This window comes from Eleginops maclovinus, chromosome 15 (genome assembly GCF_036324505.1).
Source record: "Eleginops maclovinus isolate JMC-PN-2008 ecotype Puerto Natales chromosome 15, JC_Emac_rtc_rv5, whole genome shotgun sequence".
Classification (NCBI taxonomy): Eukaryota; Metazoa; Chordata; class Actinopteri; order Perciformes; family Eleginopidae; genus Eleginops; species Eleginops maclovinus.
This window is the reverse complement of record NC_086363.1, coordinates 8,352,612-8,368,792: the sequence shown is the minus strand read 5'-3', so window position 1 is coordinate 8,368,792 and position 16,181 is coordinate 8,352,612. Positions and strand designations below refer to the sequence as shown.

The 16,181-nt window shown below is 42.3% G+C and overlaps 1 protein-coding gene across 4 annotated transcripts in view; it reads right to left on the bottom strand.

Annotated features, from left to right (window-relative positions):
- Positions 1-16,181, bottom strand: part of utrn (utrophin) — a 164,863-nt gene that overhangs the window by 64,723 nt on the left and 83,959 nt on the right. For all 4 annotated transcript variants that reach the window (XM_063901509.1, XM_063901510.1, XM_063901507.1 and 1 more), the window contains one exon: positions 247-419. In XM_063901509.1, coding sequence (XP_063757579.1) covers positions 247-419 — 173 coding nt within the window. The remainder of the gene's footprint in view (positions 1-246; positions 420-16,181) is intronic.

Genomic DNA, 16,181 nt, shown 5'->3' with positions numbered 1-16,181 from the left:
TTGAGCGAAGACTTGATCTGGGCTCCCTGTATTACTGCATAAGTGTGTTTGCCACCTTGACCTTTCCTTATTGTTGCTGCATTTTCTTAATTCATGTTAGAGCCACACAGGAATTGTACACTAAGGCAGAGACCTAAACTCACAACTTTCCAAAGTTTGGAGCAGAAGAAGAGCAGAAAAATACAATATGAGCTGCATGACCCCAAAACACTGGAGCAAACTTTAAAGTATTGAACTTTTACTGACCTTATGTTGGCGGATTTGGCCTTCAGGTCACTCCAGCGTTGGTTCATGTCATCCAGTCTGTGTTGGAGGAACACTGCTTCCTCCGAGCTGCCGAGAGCCTTGACCATCTTCGACTTGTTCCCGTCCACACTCTTGTAGATGTCATTGTGGGCATCGATTTCAGCCTGGATGTCCTAAAAATAAACAGACAAAGAATAATTATCAGAATGACCATTTCTTCAGGGCAACGTTAATGTCTGAGCAAATGCATACAGAGCTAAGGGCAGTCGAATCTCCCGAAATTAGAGGTCTGATTCTTCTAGTTGATTATTCATGATCCAACAAAAATATTGGATTTTGTTCTAGTCTTGAGGGATTTAACAGCATCCCGCAAACAACATTTCCAGAGGGCAGAGAAGTTCATATTTTTAAGCAATATCCTCGAGGTACCTCTTGACTCTTTGACTAACAAGATTTTAACTTCTACCCTTTCACTGACTTTGAAAGCCCATCCCAACAAGAAGCAAGTCCTTAGGGCAACATCTGCTTAAGTTGTACTAGCATTACACTAAAGCAAGCTCTGCTGATTTTATGCTGAGATAGAGTATCCAATAATAACATATCGCAGCGCAGACCAAATATACTCTGATCATGTGTATGTGAGGCTGCAAAACATTCAACACTGTGACGAATTCAACTTTTCAACCATGTGTGAGTGCCCTTAACAAGGCAGCTCTATTACACAACCCCATCTCACAGGGTATGTGTGTGTTAGTGTGTGAACCACAAGGGGAGGTGACGTAAGCAGAGGATCCTGTCAAATGTTTTATTTTTAGATGTGTAAAACTGCTCCATTTTCTCTTCACTCTCCCTCTCTCTAGTGGGTCTACCCTCAGTTCAACCCATTTGAACTGCAGATAAATAAACCAATAACATACGGATGCGTGTCACACTGCCTGTAGCTCAGAGGCACTTTTGCAAATGGGACAGAATGAGTGTGGGGTGTAATGAGACCTACAGCCTGTAAGAGTTTAGGAATATAAAAACATTTTGGCAGGTTCACCAACTCATCTTCAGCGCTCGTTTGGGTAACTTCTCCAGTGGAAAATATGGTTTGCCTTTTCATTTAATAATTGCTGTAAAACTGCTTTATCTTAGAGAATGAAATTAATGTCGCTGCACTGTTTTATTTTAGTCTCTACCATTATTGAAAAGAAATTAACAATTACCAAAAGAGGCATTAAGAGATTATTAGAGTGTTCTCAGCTTGAACAAATCTGTAAATTAAGTTTTATAAAATGATATTGGATACTCCCAATGTGCCTGTAAAAGCGACAGTTCGTTACTAACCAAATCACACATGTCACGAATAGCTGCACCCTAATGAAGATAAGATTCAATAGAGGTAAAATATATGATGTCTAACATGTGCACATGAAGTACAGTAGGTGCCACATGTAACAGCTTAGCAACCCGGTAACTATGTTCTTAAAAAATACAGCCACAATAAAAACCAGGCTACACACAAACCGACTATCAATTACCACATCTGCGACAAGGTGCTGCAATTCACTGAATGCCAATAGCCATTTCACAAAGGCTAAAGCAAATCCCTCCGCTGTGATTCACAAGGATAATCACCCTCTGGCTTTTTGACACAAATCAAATGCCTCTTAAAAGGTCAAAGAAGAGAGAAAGTGAGAGACAGACAGAACGAGAAACAGAGACGGACAGCAAAGGAAAGATAGAAGGAGAGATAAAGAGTGAAAGACAAGAGAGTCATCCTGTCATTAAGCCAGCTGGCAGTTTTTCAAGTCATTACCCGAGTGCTTCCCATTTCTTTTTCTTTAGCACTTCTACTTCCCTGGAAGCAATATTGACTACTCACACACTCACTCACACACACAACACAGGCACAGACTGTGTGGGCAAACAGAGGCACATATATTCATTTACAAAACTCCCTTTAAATTTCCTTTCCCCCACTGAAGGACTACTGTGAGCCTTAAGTATGTCGTAGTGAATCCTGGGACGCCTTGGTCTTTACCACACATGTACAAACACTACACAAAAACATCTGTGTGCCACCGGTCAGCGTGTCAGCTATAAAAAGCCTATGTTTGCAACTACTCCATGTTTTATTAATGGGTTATTTGAAAAATGTAACTCAATATAAATCCAGGAAAGGGTGCAGAGAGAAAGCAGAAAGGTTAATGGTTTCTGAATCTCATGCACGCAGTAGTGAGGGATGAAGATTTGTTGGCTGTGGGGTGGTTTGTGCGCAGGTAAGATGTGTCTGACTCCCCTTTTAGTTACTGAAGTTAACAAACTTGTATCTTTATGAAGGATAAAAGCATTAAACGTAAAGATGATAGGATGTGGCTGAGGTAAAATAAATAATAACACACACTTACACACTGTCCCGCTGATGATTACTGTTCCCAAATGTGAATTGCCCATTGACAAACAACATTGACCCTTACTGGGCAAAGCCATGCTTGTCATTAGCCTTTAATAACACAATTACCACAATAGTTTGCTTTGACAAATTAGGCCTAATTCAAGGTCTTTGTCAAATTCTAGACTAATTCATTCTCTGTATGGTAGTGCTCTCTAATAACTAGCAGCACAGACCAGGCCCGATTATTCCATTTTAATGAGTCCAATAATGACTGCTCCGACCTCATAAAGCTGAATACATTAGGTCCAGCACCACAAACACGAGGGAAGATGGAGAGGGGCTGTGCTCGTATTCATGGGGTTTAAGAGACCACTTCCAGAAGACTGGAGACCAAGACCAAGCTGTTGTAAAAATGTGTTTTTAAATCAGTAGAAATATACCTGTTCGAGCTTTCTGAGCAGCTCCTGCACGCTGAAGTTTAAGCCAATCATATTAGAGTGTATGCACGGACTCCTTCAGCTCCTCCAGTGCTTACATGTTCTCCACTGTGAGGCAGGTGGAAGGTCGGCAAGGAGTCAGCACAGGCAGGGAAGTCCTCCAGTGGTTACCGTCAAAACAGAAACCTCCAAGGTCAGGGTTCGGATCAATACCGAATCCAAAGTGAGAACAAACTTGATTCAAACCGTGGAGAAACACGGCTCTTGTAATGAAATTAAACGCAAGAGGGTGGAACTTGGGCCGCAGTCCTAAAACAGGCAATTTCCACACTTCACACACCCCTCGGCAGCACTTGTGCACGCGTGGTGGTGTGTGTGCTCGCCCAATCCCGCCACATGTTGGTAGCATCCTCTTGGGAGAGGCAGCCGAGCTGAGAATTGGGGTGTGACAGCTACTCTTCCGTCATGCTTCAAAACTGGGTTTAGGATTAACAGGACTATTGGTGCCACTGGAGGTTTGACAAAGTAGAGGCGGGAAGCTGACAGCTGAGTTCCTCTGGCCAGGAATGGGGCACTTAAATTGGGGAGGAAATCCAACAAATCTTGGTTTGAGGTCTGCGAAGACGAGATAACGGTTTGTGTCTTGAAGGACAGGCCGGTTGATGTAAACCTCCAAACGGTCGAGGACAGGTCTGGCTCTCTCCTGCCACTTTGCTATGCTTCCCTGCCTCCACTCCCCCTCTGGAAATGAAGGAAGCTGTTTACACGATGTACGGCAGTCCAACTCAGGCTAGGGCTGGGGCATTTGCTCTCAATTACTCTGATAAAAAGCACTCTATTCCTGCCTGTCACACAACCCTTACACACTGCAAGAGAAGAGACGCCAGCACAAAGAGGCACATGGTTTGCTCTCTCCTTCCCCTGAGTAAAGGGTAAGGGGCTCAAAGAGACAGAGTCACCTAAGTGTCTGCCTTAATACCCGCCCCTCGGGTCTCCAGCCCCGGTCTGGTCTCGCTCCATCACACTCTCCTAATCACTGCCATGGCTGGGCCACTTAGTCAAAGAATGCCTTCTTCTTTCTCTGTAGCCACGTGTTAGCGAGGAGCTGCCTGAAGTCCTGGCGTCGGATCCTGGGTAGGGAGTTTGACTCTCCTGCCTCTTTGAGTCAAAGCTCTGCAGGTTATCTTCGCTTCGCCTTTTGAGAAGTGGTTGATGTGTTTGTCATCCTGTTCGTTCTCCTGTTGGATGAGAAAAACTTCTTCTAAAGTCGTGTTTCCATCTTTGGCGTTTTGTTCCATTGAGGGCAACAAACACCCCTCTCGATCTCTCTCCTCTTCCTCCTTTGCTCTCGTTCTCTCTGGCCACTCACCCCGGTCTTTCACACAGCTGTTTATTATTTTGATCTGTATCCTCCCATTCCCCTCCTCTCTCTACCTCGCTCTCTCCCTCTCTCCCTTAAACTAACTCAACACACTACACACCCACTTCCTGAGGCCTGAACGGGCAGAGAGCATGGTAGAGAGGGGGGAGTGTTTCAGAGAAAAGTAAGAACTTTGTACTGAATTTTCATTTAAATAGGTATACCTTCAAACAAGTTAAAACGGCTAATAGGTGGAAGTAATGAAAAGGAACATTTCAAATGCAAGAAAATCATAGCAATAAAGACAGAGAGGGCAGAGGGCAAACTGAACAGAGCTCAGGAGTGATCAAAAAAACATGGCTTTCTGCTAAAAGAATACAAAAAGAGAGCCATGGGGCTGTCAGGATAGGGCAGATACAATCTTCAGCACAATGAACATTATTCATGCATTTTAATCAATGTAACACTTTTCCTTGACAGCTTTTATATAAAGTTAAACTCGGAGAGCTTTGAAGCCTGCCACAGTTCACATCCCACCATTTGAATACCAGCAGTCCACAGAGGACTGCATTATAAGAGGGCTGCGATTTCCACTAAAGAAAAACCGGCTAAATGCTTTAAATAAGTCTATAAATAACATGCTTGGAGAGGCGAGGAAAGCTGCTCTGGTCTTTAGGGCTATGTTGAAGAGATGCAAATATTACATTAAAATGCACATCATATATAGAAGCTGGGAGTGTCTGTGTGACGTTTGTGAGTGTCGAACAGCAGGGTAGACATGTGGTGTGCATCAAAGACACGCAGACAGATGGCTGTCGAGGGTGAAAAAAGATACAATACAACTTTGAATATTCATAAGAGGAACACTTTGAAGTGCACTTAGCTAATTAACAAATATTAACATACTTGAGTCCCCAAAACAGTATTTTTGATGTTGGCGACAAATATATAGTATTTCAGAGCTTTTCAGCGGATGATGTGAAATTAACTGGGGGGGGACTTGGCAAACACAAGCATGACTAATTCCATAATGAGTGGAAGCCGAGATTAAAGGGGGAAAAGAGATGAAACAAGCTATTTGTCAAACGTGTGACAATTTTGGCTTACCAGGGGTTTGATATTTTAACTTTATACTGTCATTCATAAAAACAGGCACCCATTAGGAAGACAAACAAGCACGTGTGGAGCTTAAGGCAGGAGATGTGGGGTTAATGTTGGGCTACATTACTAAACTAAGCGGATTAGGACCATTACAGGGGAAACAATGTAACGCTTCCAATCCCTGAGGCAAAAAGAGGAGAGGAGAGTTGACTGATAGACAAGTGAGACGCAGCAACGATGACGAGAAGTGAGGTGTAACAATTCTATCGGGAGAAGGACAGACGGGAAAAACTATATAAATAAATAATACTAAAAAAATAAAACTGTAAGACAAGAAAAAGAGAAACTCAAGTGTGAGATATTTTTAGATAAGAACTGACTATAATTCCCAGTGAGCACCCAAGCTAGTTAGTAAAGGAAGGGTTGGGGCATTTAATTGGGAACTAAAATATTAACATGCAGGGTAAAATAAGGAGACTGAACTGGCATTTTTTTTTAAGTTGGACCAAAACATTATGTATAAGTCAACTGAGCCAAAAACCGTTCAGTTGTAGTTGCTCTACTTTCCTGTTTTCAGAGGTTAATGTGGCTTTGGTGGTTGTTGTTGCTAACAGCCTTCCTGGCCCTGAAATCACACAGAGAAGCTTCAACAACAAACTTTAAAGCTATGTTTAATTTCAAGTAGCTCACTCGCAGCGACCTAACCACAGTTAATTATTGATTGCTTGAGCATCTTTTAGCTCATTGTTTTCTGGTGTGCAACTTCACTGCTCATTAATCTCGTAGCAGTCACAGCTAGCAGCCAGCTAATGTCGGTCTGAGTCTGCAGGATGTGTGAACAGGAGACGCTTCACGAAAACACTCGCAACAAACACTTTCTGAGGCGATACGATGTCAATGATTTGCTGTTACAGTGAGTGCGTGCACATGATTTGCTGCTGTTTTAGGTATAGACATCTTTGACATCATAATGTATGTTGCAGGTGATGTCGACTTTGTGTAATAGAACAAATATTTAACGTGAGGAGGGGCATGAAGGTGATGTTGCGCAGCTTTTCATTACTGCAGTGTACCACAAATCAAATAATGAACTGTTCTTAAACTTGAAAAAAAGCTGTTAAATTGTGTTATTAATGTTATACTTTCTCATTCATAGTGGGTCATTGCAAATTAATTAATTAATTTAAAAAACACCACACAAAGAGAAAATGTTTGAACAAAATAAACAACCAAGAGATGAGCAGGTACTAACTTACAAATGTATTTGATAAAAGAAGTACCTTAACCTTGGCGTCTCTCTATAAACCACAATGGCTTTAAATAATATAAAAGGCTGCCAAAGGGGAAAATAAAAAGGAATCAAAGAGCAACAGCTGCAAGAGAAAAGGCCATAGCAGAATAGTATTGCAGTCTCAGACGATGTGAAGAGGGAGTAGAGGCCGTACCGTCTAAATGAAGTTTGACAACCGTATCGCAGGATCAAAAACCGAGCAAATAAACTTTGCAGCGAACACAAACAAGGCCACATAAACACAGATACACAAATACGCACCGAGCCAAATTCCACGAGCAGACCTGTCTACCATTATATAGCTCAGAGGCAGTCGTATCACTTAGGATTCATCCAATTGTATCTGATCCAGACTGTTTGCCGCTAAAATACAGCGTCTGACAACAATCAATGCAGCTGCAGCATTCCACTTTAATTCTCACAAATAGGCCACGTCTAGTGAAGTCACTTCCTGTGCCCCGGGTTATGACTGACACTCCTCTTCCTGTAAGGATGGCAGCACCCTTCCAGGGGAGATAAGGGCTCTCATTGTGATATGTATGTATATAAGTAACTGGCAGTGTGGTTCAATTAGTTCTTTGGGGCTCATTAGCTAGTACAACAAGCCTGTTACGCTGTGGAGAGAATCCTACTAATCTAGTCTCTGAATTCAGTACGTCGACACAACAGATCAAGATCAAGATATCCAATAAAAAAAAAAACTCAAGTAGAGTAGAGCGTAATGGATTTCAGTACCATGCTCACAGCAAAGTCAAAGAAGTAAAGCGTGTCACTGAGTCTACAAATTGTTAACGCACACATAAGCGAGCCACTAAATTGACAGCTGACCTCGGCCGACGTGAAAAAGCGGCCATTCACTGCAGTCAAAGGTCACGCCGATCACTAATAACTTCTTCCAGGATTCCAATAATACACCACAAGTCACATCGTTGTAATCATAAGCGAGGAAAAGGACATCCTGAAATTCATATGCAAGCTCCTGAGCAGGGAAATTGAAATTGATTGGGTGCGCTTGGTGCTGTTGCCCGATAATCAGCTATTGATCCTGGAGGGCCTTTTGTGTTTTTGTGTGTCGACAAGACACTTGGGAGATGGCCTTTAGATTGTGCTAAAGCTCTTGGATACTAATCCTTATGCAAGAGAACACAGTGGCTTTGGAGAGTGTACACGACCGTATCAGCTGCTTATCCAACAAAAGCATCGCATTTCCTTTGTCTGCTTAACGGTAAAAACCAACGGTGAGAATGGGAAATAGCGGCAGTAGCAAATGTTCTTTTTGCATTAGCTGTTGATTACTAAAACTGAGAAGTAAACATTTAGAGAGATCAAGACATCAAATGACCTCCCAGGAAACAATAATAACTATTATGTAGAAATAAAATAGCAGTAATACCATCAAATGTCTATGGCTGAAAAAATACAGACAGTGTGAACAAAAAAACAGGTTTAATTGTAAGGAGTAAAACTTTAAAAGTTCATAATGAATTACTGGATAAAAAATAATTCAAACTTTTCAAGCTAAAGTATATCCAGGCATTACATTTTTCCGAAAAATCAACTCGCTGAGTTGACTGGATTTAAAACCCGAGGCCTGCTGAGGGCCCTCTGAGTTCTTATCAAGCTGCTCTTTCACTGGTGTTCAAAGACTTCTGCCCCTCCCATCCTCCTCTCCTCAGTGCTATTTGAAGTGCTCTGCCTCATGGGAACTGAAGATCATGACCGTGGTGGGTGGTCTGTCAGCACGTAGTCGTAGTACGCCACAGTAGAGAGAATTAAAAAATAAAAAGGAGTCGGAGACATGATCGCTTCTGAAGGTGCTGTCGCCTCCACAACGCGCAGAGATAGGAGTTCAATTACGCATGAGCCCGCCACCTGCTGTGATGGGTGTGGTGGAGCGGGGCTTCAAAAGGTTAGGTGACTGCACCAATTAGACTGTTGCTCTAACAAAGTGTTGCTTCCTGCTGTAGTGGACCACTGTGTGAACCAAAACACACAGGAGTGTTGGAGCTGAGGTCAAAATAATGGACCATCACAACTTAGACCTAGATGACGGGGAAGATGACAAATTTAAGAGTAGTGATAGAAAGGATGAAACACTACAAATACTTGAGCAACATACCCAATTTCAAACAGAAAATATAACCCAAACACCCCTGAAGAAAATAAAGAAAATTACTAATGGTGTTGTAAACACACAGCAGACTGGTCTGGGGCCTGGCCTCGAGCAAAAGACAAGAAAAGAGAAGCGAATATAAGGGGGAGTTAATGCTTAGGTGTAGTGCAAGTAAATTACAAAAAATGAGAAATTTAGCAATAATATCCGAGGAAAAACCGATGGTATCGTAAGTGGAGTCAGTAAAGACAAATGTGCACAGGGTGAAGGGTTTAGTTCTGAAGGGATGGCAGGACTCTATAAAATGATAAGGTAATCCTGCTGTTATTATTAACTCATTTGGATTGTTTGTTTCTGGGCCAGAGAAAAACAGGTAGCGTGGGAAAGGGTGTATTTCAAATCCTCCTCTTCCCCCACCTGCCACCAAAAAAAAACATTCCACATAGTTTCAGCCCCAAAAGTCCACCTGGTAATTATACTTTCCTGTGAACACACATTTTCCTCAACATCCCCACTACCACCCACATGTCCTTTTTAAAATACTCCCTTGTATCAACTCGATACAGTTATGACTGATATATTTGCTTCATTAATATTTATCCTGCCCTGCATTTCCCCCTCAACTTCAAACATTATCTCTGCCTTGAAGCTGCGACTAAAGAAAAACAAAAGCAGCGTTCAGAGATGCAGAAAGGATGACCTCTGGCCACGCTGAGCTGGTGAAATCTGACCCTCTCTTCACATATTGTTGAACAGCCTTTTATAGAAGTTTGAGAATGCTTTTTCACATCTGCTTTGTCTGAGACGATTTATGGAGAGCTCGTATTGTTCATTAGAGGTGACTAGTTCCCAAGCATTGAGCATGCAGGTTGAAAATAATCTGTCAGCTTCTGTGCACGGTCACATAACTGCTCCATCGATCCTACAGATAGCACAGCTGGGATTCTTTAGATGACGTCTGGATGAGAATTAGAGCTTTCTTACAGTTAAAAATCCATATGTAATACTGTTCCCGTTAATTGAACACTGTTGGGATCGATGACCGCGACCCACACTCCATCCTGTGTCAGGGTCTATTTAATGGAAAACACCACAGGACTGTAATTATCCACTGACAGGACACGCAGAGAACAAGCAGCACTGATTTGATGACATATGAATCACATTTCCATGAAGCAAAAAACAGACTGCGTAGGGGGATTGTGTGACTGCCCACATGCTGCAGACAGGGTTCCTGTATGGCCCCTGGGGGGGTGAAGCACTGGGTGTGACTCACAACAGCGCTGCAGTTCAGAGGAAAGATAAGACCCTAGATTTTCCAAAACACCAAATCCTAAGCTTTTCAAGTCAAAACTGTACTAGAAAACAAAGCTGTATTTTTAATCTTCATACAATTATAAAATAGGGCTATGAAAGAATATTTTCAAAATAGATATTTTGGTGAACCCTGGGGCTCTTAAATGGATGTAACACTTCACACATGTGTCAGCAGAAGAGGTCGTGTGGGCAGTTTGCTCGGCCACTCCCCTGCAAACGAGTTGTGATAAGATAACGATCATCTCGTATCTGTGGAAGTTTTCCCATGAAAAGCTTCCAAACGAAAGCAAAGCCACAAGTTTCCAGAGCACACATAATAAGAGATATTTGGAGTACCTGTGTTGCTAATAGACAGTGAGGAGGAAGCGATGACACTGACATAGTGGGCGCTCAAGAGCATGACAAGATGTGTTGTATTGCAGTACGCTTTTCTGGTTATACAGCCCATGTTGCCTCCAGCCTATACCTCATATAAACTTTTTCCCTTCTCTTAGTCATATTCATCTTCCACCACTGCTCCCTTCCCTTTTCCCTCCTCCTCCTCCTCCTTCCCTATCTCTTGCTTTCGGCACCTCTATTTCATCCTACTCCTATTTTTTGTACACTCTCTTCTCCTCCCCGTTAGTTTATTGCTCAGCAAAGGTGAGTGAGATATCTAACCTCCAAAGGTCGCACTCCCTCTGAGCGCACCCCCCCCTCCTATCAACAACCACGGTTGGCTTATTACTTCCTGGAGTGTTTACTGTAGGAGAGCCGTCTAGGCCTATAGCATCACAGTGTTTTCTGTCGTGCTGGGCCAAATTACTTCAGCCATCACTCACGCACCTCTAGGTTGGAGTCTTCATTTGTCCTCCTCCCGTCCCTACCCCCTGCTTCTTTCGTCTTCCCTCTTCATATATCTCTCTATTTTTATGTCACTGTCTTAACAATCATGGCATGCTGCTTTTTCAGGATACAGGTTCAGAACCATTTGCTTTTGTTGAGTTAAATGACCCTTATACCCAGTATACCCATCAGATTTTGAATAGTTGTGCTTTTCTCAGCAGGAGCCCGTTTTTACTCTGCTCTTAACTGCTGCAATTCTAATGCACATGACTGCAGTTTGACATTCAGTCTCCCACCATGAATCCATTACACGTTCTGATGAATGTCATCAGCGTACGGCACATTCCGTCCCAGTAGATGGTTGCCACTATGCAACAACTTAGCAACTGATTCCTGAGCTCGATGATATTCCTATGGACAAGAACAAAGTCGTTTTCTTTAACTCCTCTGGGCTTAAGGTGAAAATAAGAAAATTGAAAGGAAAGTGTGTCCTGTGGTCCCCGTGGTTTCTTTCTCAAAGCGTTTCATCTCTAGAGAAGCATGTCTCTTTTCGTCAGTCACAAAAGCAATGTTCTCTTGTCGTTGCCATAAAAATCCAATTCTCAAACAAATCATCTTTGCCCCTTTTACTCCCTTCTCTCCACCACTTATCTCGGCTGCTCCCTGTTGACGTTCATAGGGGAATAACGGCAGCTTACGTAATGTTCTGGGTCTTTATGGCCTTATCAGGTTTCTCTCCAGGGATCAGATCCAGCTTTCAGAACAGCTCACTCCCCTCCAATCTTGTCTGTACTACTACTCCCTCCAGAGGAAGACCTTTTCTTCACTTTCAGCATGCACACTTTCACGACAGTTTGAGAGGAGCCGACCAAGAACACGGGCTGCCTCAGGGCTCTGCTGTCACTGGCATCCTTCAGCACTTCTCCGAGCTAACTACCAACAGGCTAAACATTTCCCAGACAAAATGTTCAACCTTAAGTCTGAGTAACAATCTCCAGAGCGGTAAGGTATACTAATTGGCCAATTAAATATAACAATGCTCCAGCACTCCTCCTTCTAAACTCCTTCGGTCTGTCTATGATACAGGGTGCTGCAGAGGTTATGATTTCATGCAGATATATCTGTCTGAAATTAATATGCTTTATCACTTCACACAACCCCTTAAATTCTACCAATTATTCATCACACTAATTAGCAACACACTTGACTCTAACTTCCTGTCACTAATGAGACATATCCTGTCAGACTTCAGCTGAGGCGCATTGTGCTTTGCAGAGTCACTGGGCTGGAATAACTTCTAACATTTGTGGGGTGTCCTGCCTGATGCCCGACCAAAATGATAAACTGCTACATATTTTGATCAGGAGGAGAAGTCAGTGGTGTGTCCCATTGCAGGTCACTTAGGGAAAATAAGAGGGTGATACAGGGTGAGATTAGCCTGACAACCAATCAGTTTTGAAATCCAATTAACTCAATGGGCCATCACATTTGAAACAAGAAGCTGCTATTACCACGTATATGTCACTGTGACGGTAGAGTGGTGACACACTGTGATCAGGTATCATACCTTCAAAGCCAGACGGTCTGCCTAACTATGTATTATGTTGTCTTCAACAAATCGAATGGCAATCTCTTGGTGTGGTAGGTTGTGTGATGTCCTTTTTTGGTCAATTTAAAGTCATTTACCTTTGTTGCTCTTTAAACTCAATCAATCAATCAACGTTTATTTATATAGCCCAATATCACAAATTCTACATTTGTCTCAGTGGACTTTACAGTTTGTAGAGACTATGAATACGACACCCTCTGTCCGTGGACCCTCACATCGTACAAGGAAAAACTTTCTATGAAACCACAGAGTTACAGGGGGAAAATGGCAGAACCCTTGGGGGAGAGCAACAGAGGAGGGATCCCTCTCCAAGGACGGACACACATGCAATAGATGCCATGTTTAAATTAAAGAGATAATACATTTAATCCAAAATGCAGAGAGTATACGCTGTAGTGTGAGCTGCCGTTATTCCTTTGAATGATATAAACCCCAAACCTGCACGTGCACAACACCAGGCTGATGTTCTCCTGTAGTGAGGGCATTTTGCTGTTATCCGTTTTCATGATAAAACTCAATCTTTTCCTCCCTGTGGTTGGACCGGGTCAGTTGAGGACGAGCAAGGGCGCAGATAAACACAAAACAGATGTCAGAGCTGTGTGGGAGCACTCAGCAGCCAGTTCATTCAAATGAATATCTGCAGTGCAAAATGCATCTTTTCTGTCACAATATAATCTGTCATCTGTTATATGGGTGTCTTCAGTCATTTTTCATAGTGAAACCCGGAGGAAATGGCATTTATAGAGTTTACAAAATCCAGTGCATTTCCTCTTGTAAAACCTTCTTGTGAAATACTAAAAAATACAGCAGTGACCGTACAGCAGCTCAAGGTTAGAATGATGAAGAGGAAAACAGGATTTGGGCTTCATGGTACTCTGAAAGAAGTGACATGTGTATTATAATGTCCTAATGTCTTAACTATAGTACACAGTCGCATGAAAGACATGCAAACCTAATTTTAAGTGGGTTTTTTTTTACCAGGAAATGCCCAATCAGCACATATTTGTTCAGTAGCCGTTATTGGAAGCTGTTTTAAACCAGCATCACATTTTAATACAAAACTGGCAGGCTGTAAATGAGATCTCCAGGGGCCACACATTGTTTGACAGGGCCAATTATAGAGAATTTGACTTTTCTGTGTATAAGCTCAAAGTTTAATGGTGTTGGTTAAATCTGTTTTGAAGTTACATGCCCTTTAATCACAAGTCGCACACCAATCAATGAGGAAAGTTCACTCTGTCCTTACAAAGTTTTTGTGCAGACCTAAATAAAAACAGATCGGAAGGGACAGGAACTTGTTTGTTGTTTCTGTATGCATCACACTTACACTTCCTCAAGAGGGAATCCGGGCACTTTCAATCACATGTATGCGGAGAGGACATTTTGGCACAGCTTTGAAGTTGTACTTACAAGCACACCAGAGGGTTATTCAAATGAATCTGAGGCAGAGACAGGCAAGGTGGGGTACTTCAAGATCAGAGAGACACAGCGCGTTTGGCCTGAAAAGACACATTGACATTTGCTTTTCGCCTTGAATCACACAAAGAAAAATCGTTTGGAGCCTGTACGGAATTCTTTTTTTATCTGACTGCACTTCTCCTCTTTCTCAGAGTTTCTGTTTGATCAAACAAAGCCACGCTCTTAGGTGTTACACTCTGCGTGGCAAAGAAAACTAAATGTGTCTAATTAGATGGAAAGACAAATACTGAGTATGCATGATCGAGCCAGATTGAAAGGTGTGCTATAAAGAAAACAAGGTGTGTGCATGTGTGTGATTGCATGAGCACAACACTGTGGGATATGTCTGCTCCCAAAAAAGAAGTTAATGAACAAACAACAGCTGCTCCCATAACTGAGGAGCAGGAGCATGAGGAGTGGGAGGAAAATGAGAAAGAGAGAGACGAGAAGCAAAAAGAAAAAGAGCTTGGCTTGTGCTCATCTGGGCCTCTGTGGTGTCTGCCATGGCTCAGTACCTCAAATGAAGACGAGGAGGGGGGGTGGGTAGGGAGAGAATAGTGGCAAACACACACAGACTGGGCCAGCCCCGTGGAGGCTGCACCGTGCACTCCTCAAACAGCGCTGAAGGAGACACTAATATGTTATGTAAGAATGCCTTGTGACTTCAAAGCCACAGATGGATGCAAATGTACATGTTTAACATCTTCCTGCAGGCCGGGGAGATCTGTGTGAGTCGTGCTGGATCAGAAGATGAAAGGACGAAGTGAGACCAGAATACAGCATTTGAATTGATAGGAGGGTTTGAGACAGCATTGAATTTAAAAATAACTAACCGCCTGTTACAAAACATCTAATTTATCGCCACTTAAAGATTGTTTTTGTAAAGTCAAGACAAATTGGTTTAAATGGGAAACTATCGACTAAAACGCAACATCATATAGACCTTTTCTGTTGCTGCAGTTGGTCTGGTCTAGGTTCAGCAACGTCATGTGCCCAAAAAATGAGGTCAGCTGATCACCTGAATATACTGAATGACCAGGTTATTCCATCAGTGGGTATATTCTTCCCTGATGGCACGGGCATGTTGCAAGATGACAATGCCAGGATCCATCGGGCTCAAATTGTGAAAGAGTGGTTCAGGGAGCATGAGACATAATTTTCACACATGGATCGGCCCCCACAGAGTCCAGACCTGAACCCGATTGAGAATCTTTGGGATGTGCTGGAGAAGACTTTGCGCAGTGGTCCGAATCTCCCGTCATCAATACAAGATCTTGGCGAAAAATGTATGCAAGAATGAAATAAATGTGACGTTGCAGAAGCTTGTGGAAACGATGCCACAGCGAATGCGTGCCGTAATCAAAGCTAAAGGCGGTCCAACAAATATTAGAGTGTGTGACCTTTTTTTGGCCAGGCAGTGTAGGTTGCCAATGTTATAAAGTAGCTGGTTCATCCAATCCAATCCAACATCATTAGGATATAGGATATAAAACAAATGTAAAACACGAGACTATAAAACCATACTTAAAGCAACAGACTGACAACTCTTATACATGATGTTAAAACAATATAAAACACAAGTAAAGAAAGACCCCAATTTAAAAGCACAGACTGATAAGTCTTATATGTGGTCTTCAAAAGCACGGGAGAATAATATTTAAAAACAGGCAAAGTGGGAGCAAGTCTGATCAAGTTAAGGTCAATTATTTTCTAAAAGCTATTTGTGAAACCCTAAAATTGCCTGAAAAAAATGTGGATACTGCACTGCAGTTTCTAAGGGTGTGTACACTTGTAAAATAAACCCTTGGTCAGCCATGTGGCTCTTCAAATATTTGGGGATTGGATGTACATCTGGTACAAGTTATCTGAATAGGCTAGCCAGCTTAACTCTCCCGAATATACAAAATCACCTACCTTTATTAAGCCGATACACGACCAGATACAGAAATGATCGAAAAGTAGGAAATGAGAAAGGGATGGATGTATCATCCAACACGTCTAACAGCTGACTCAAAGCCCATCCAAATACATATAAAAACGTATT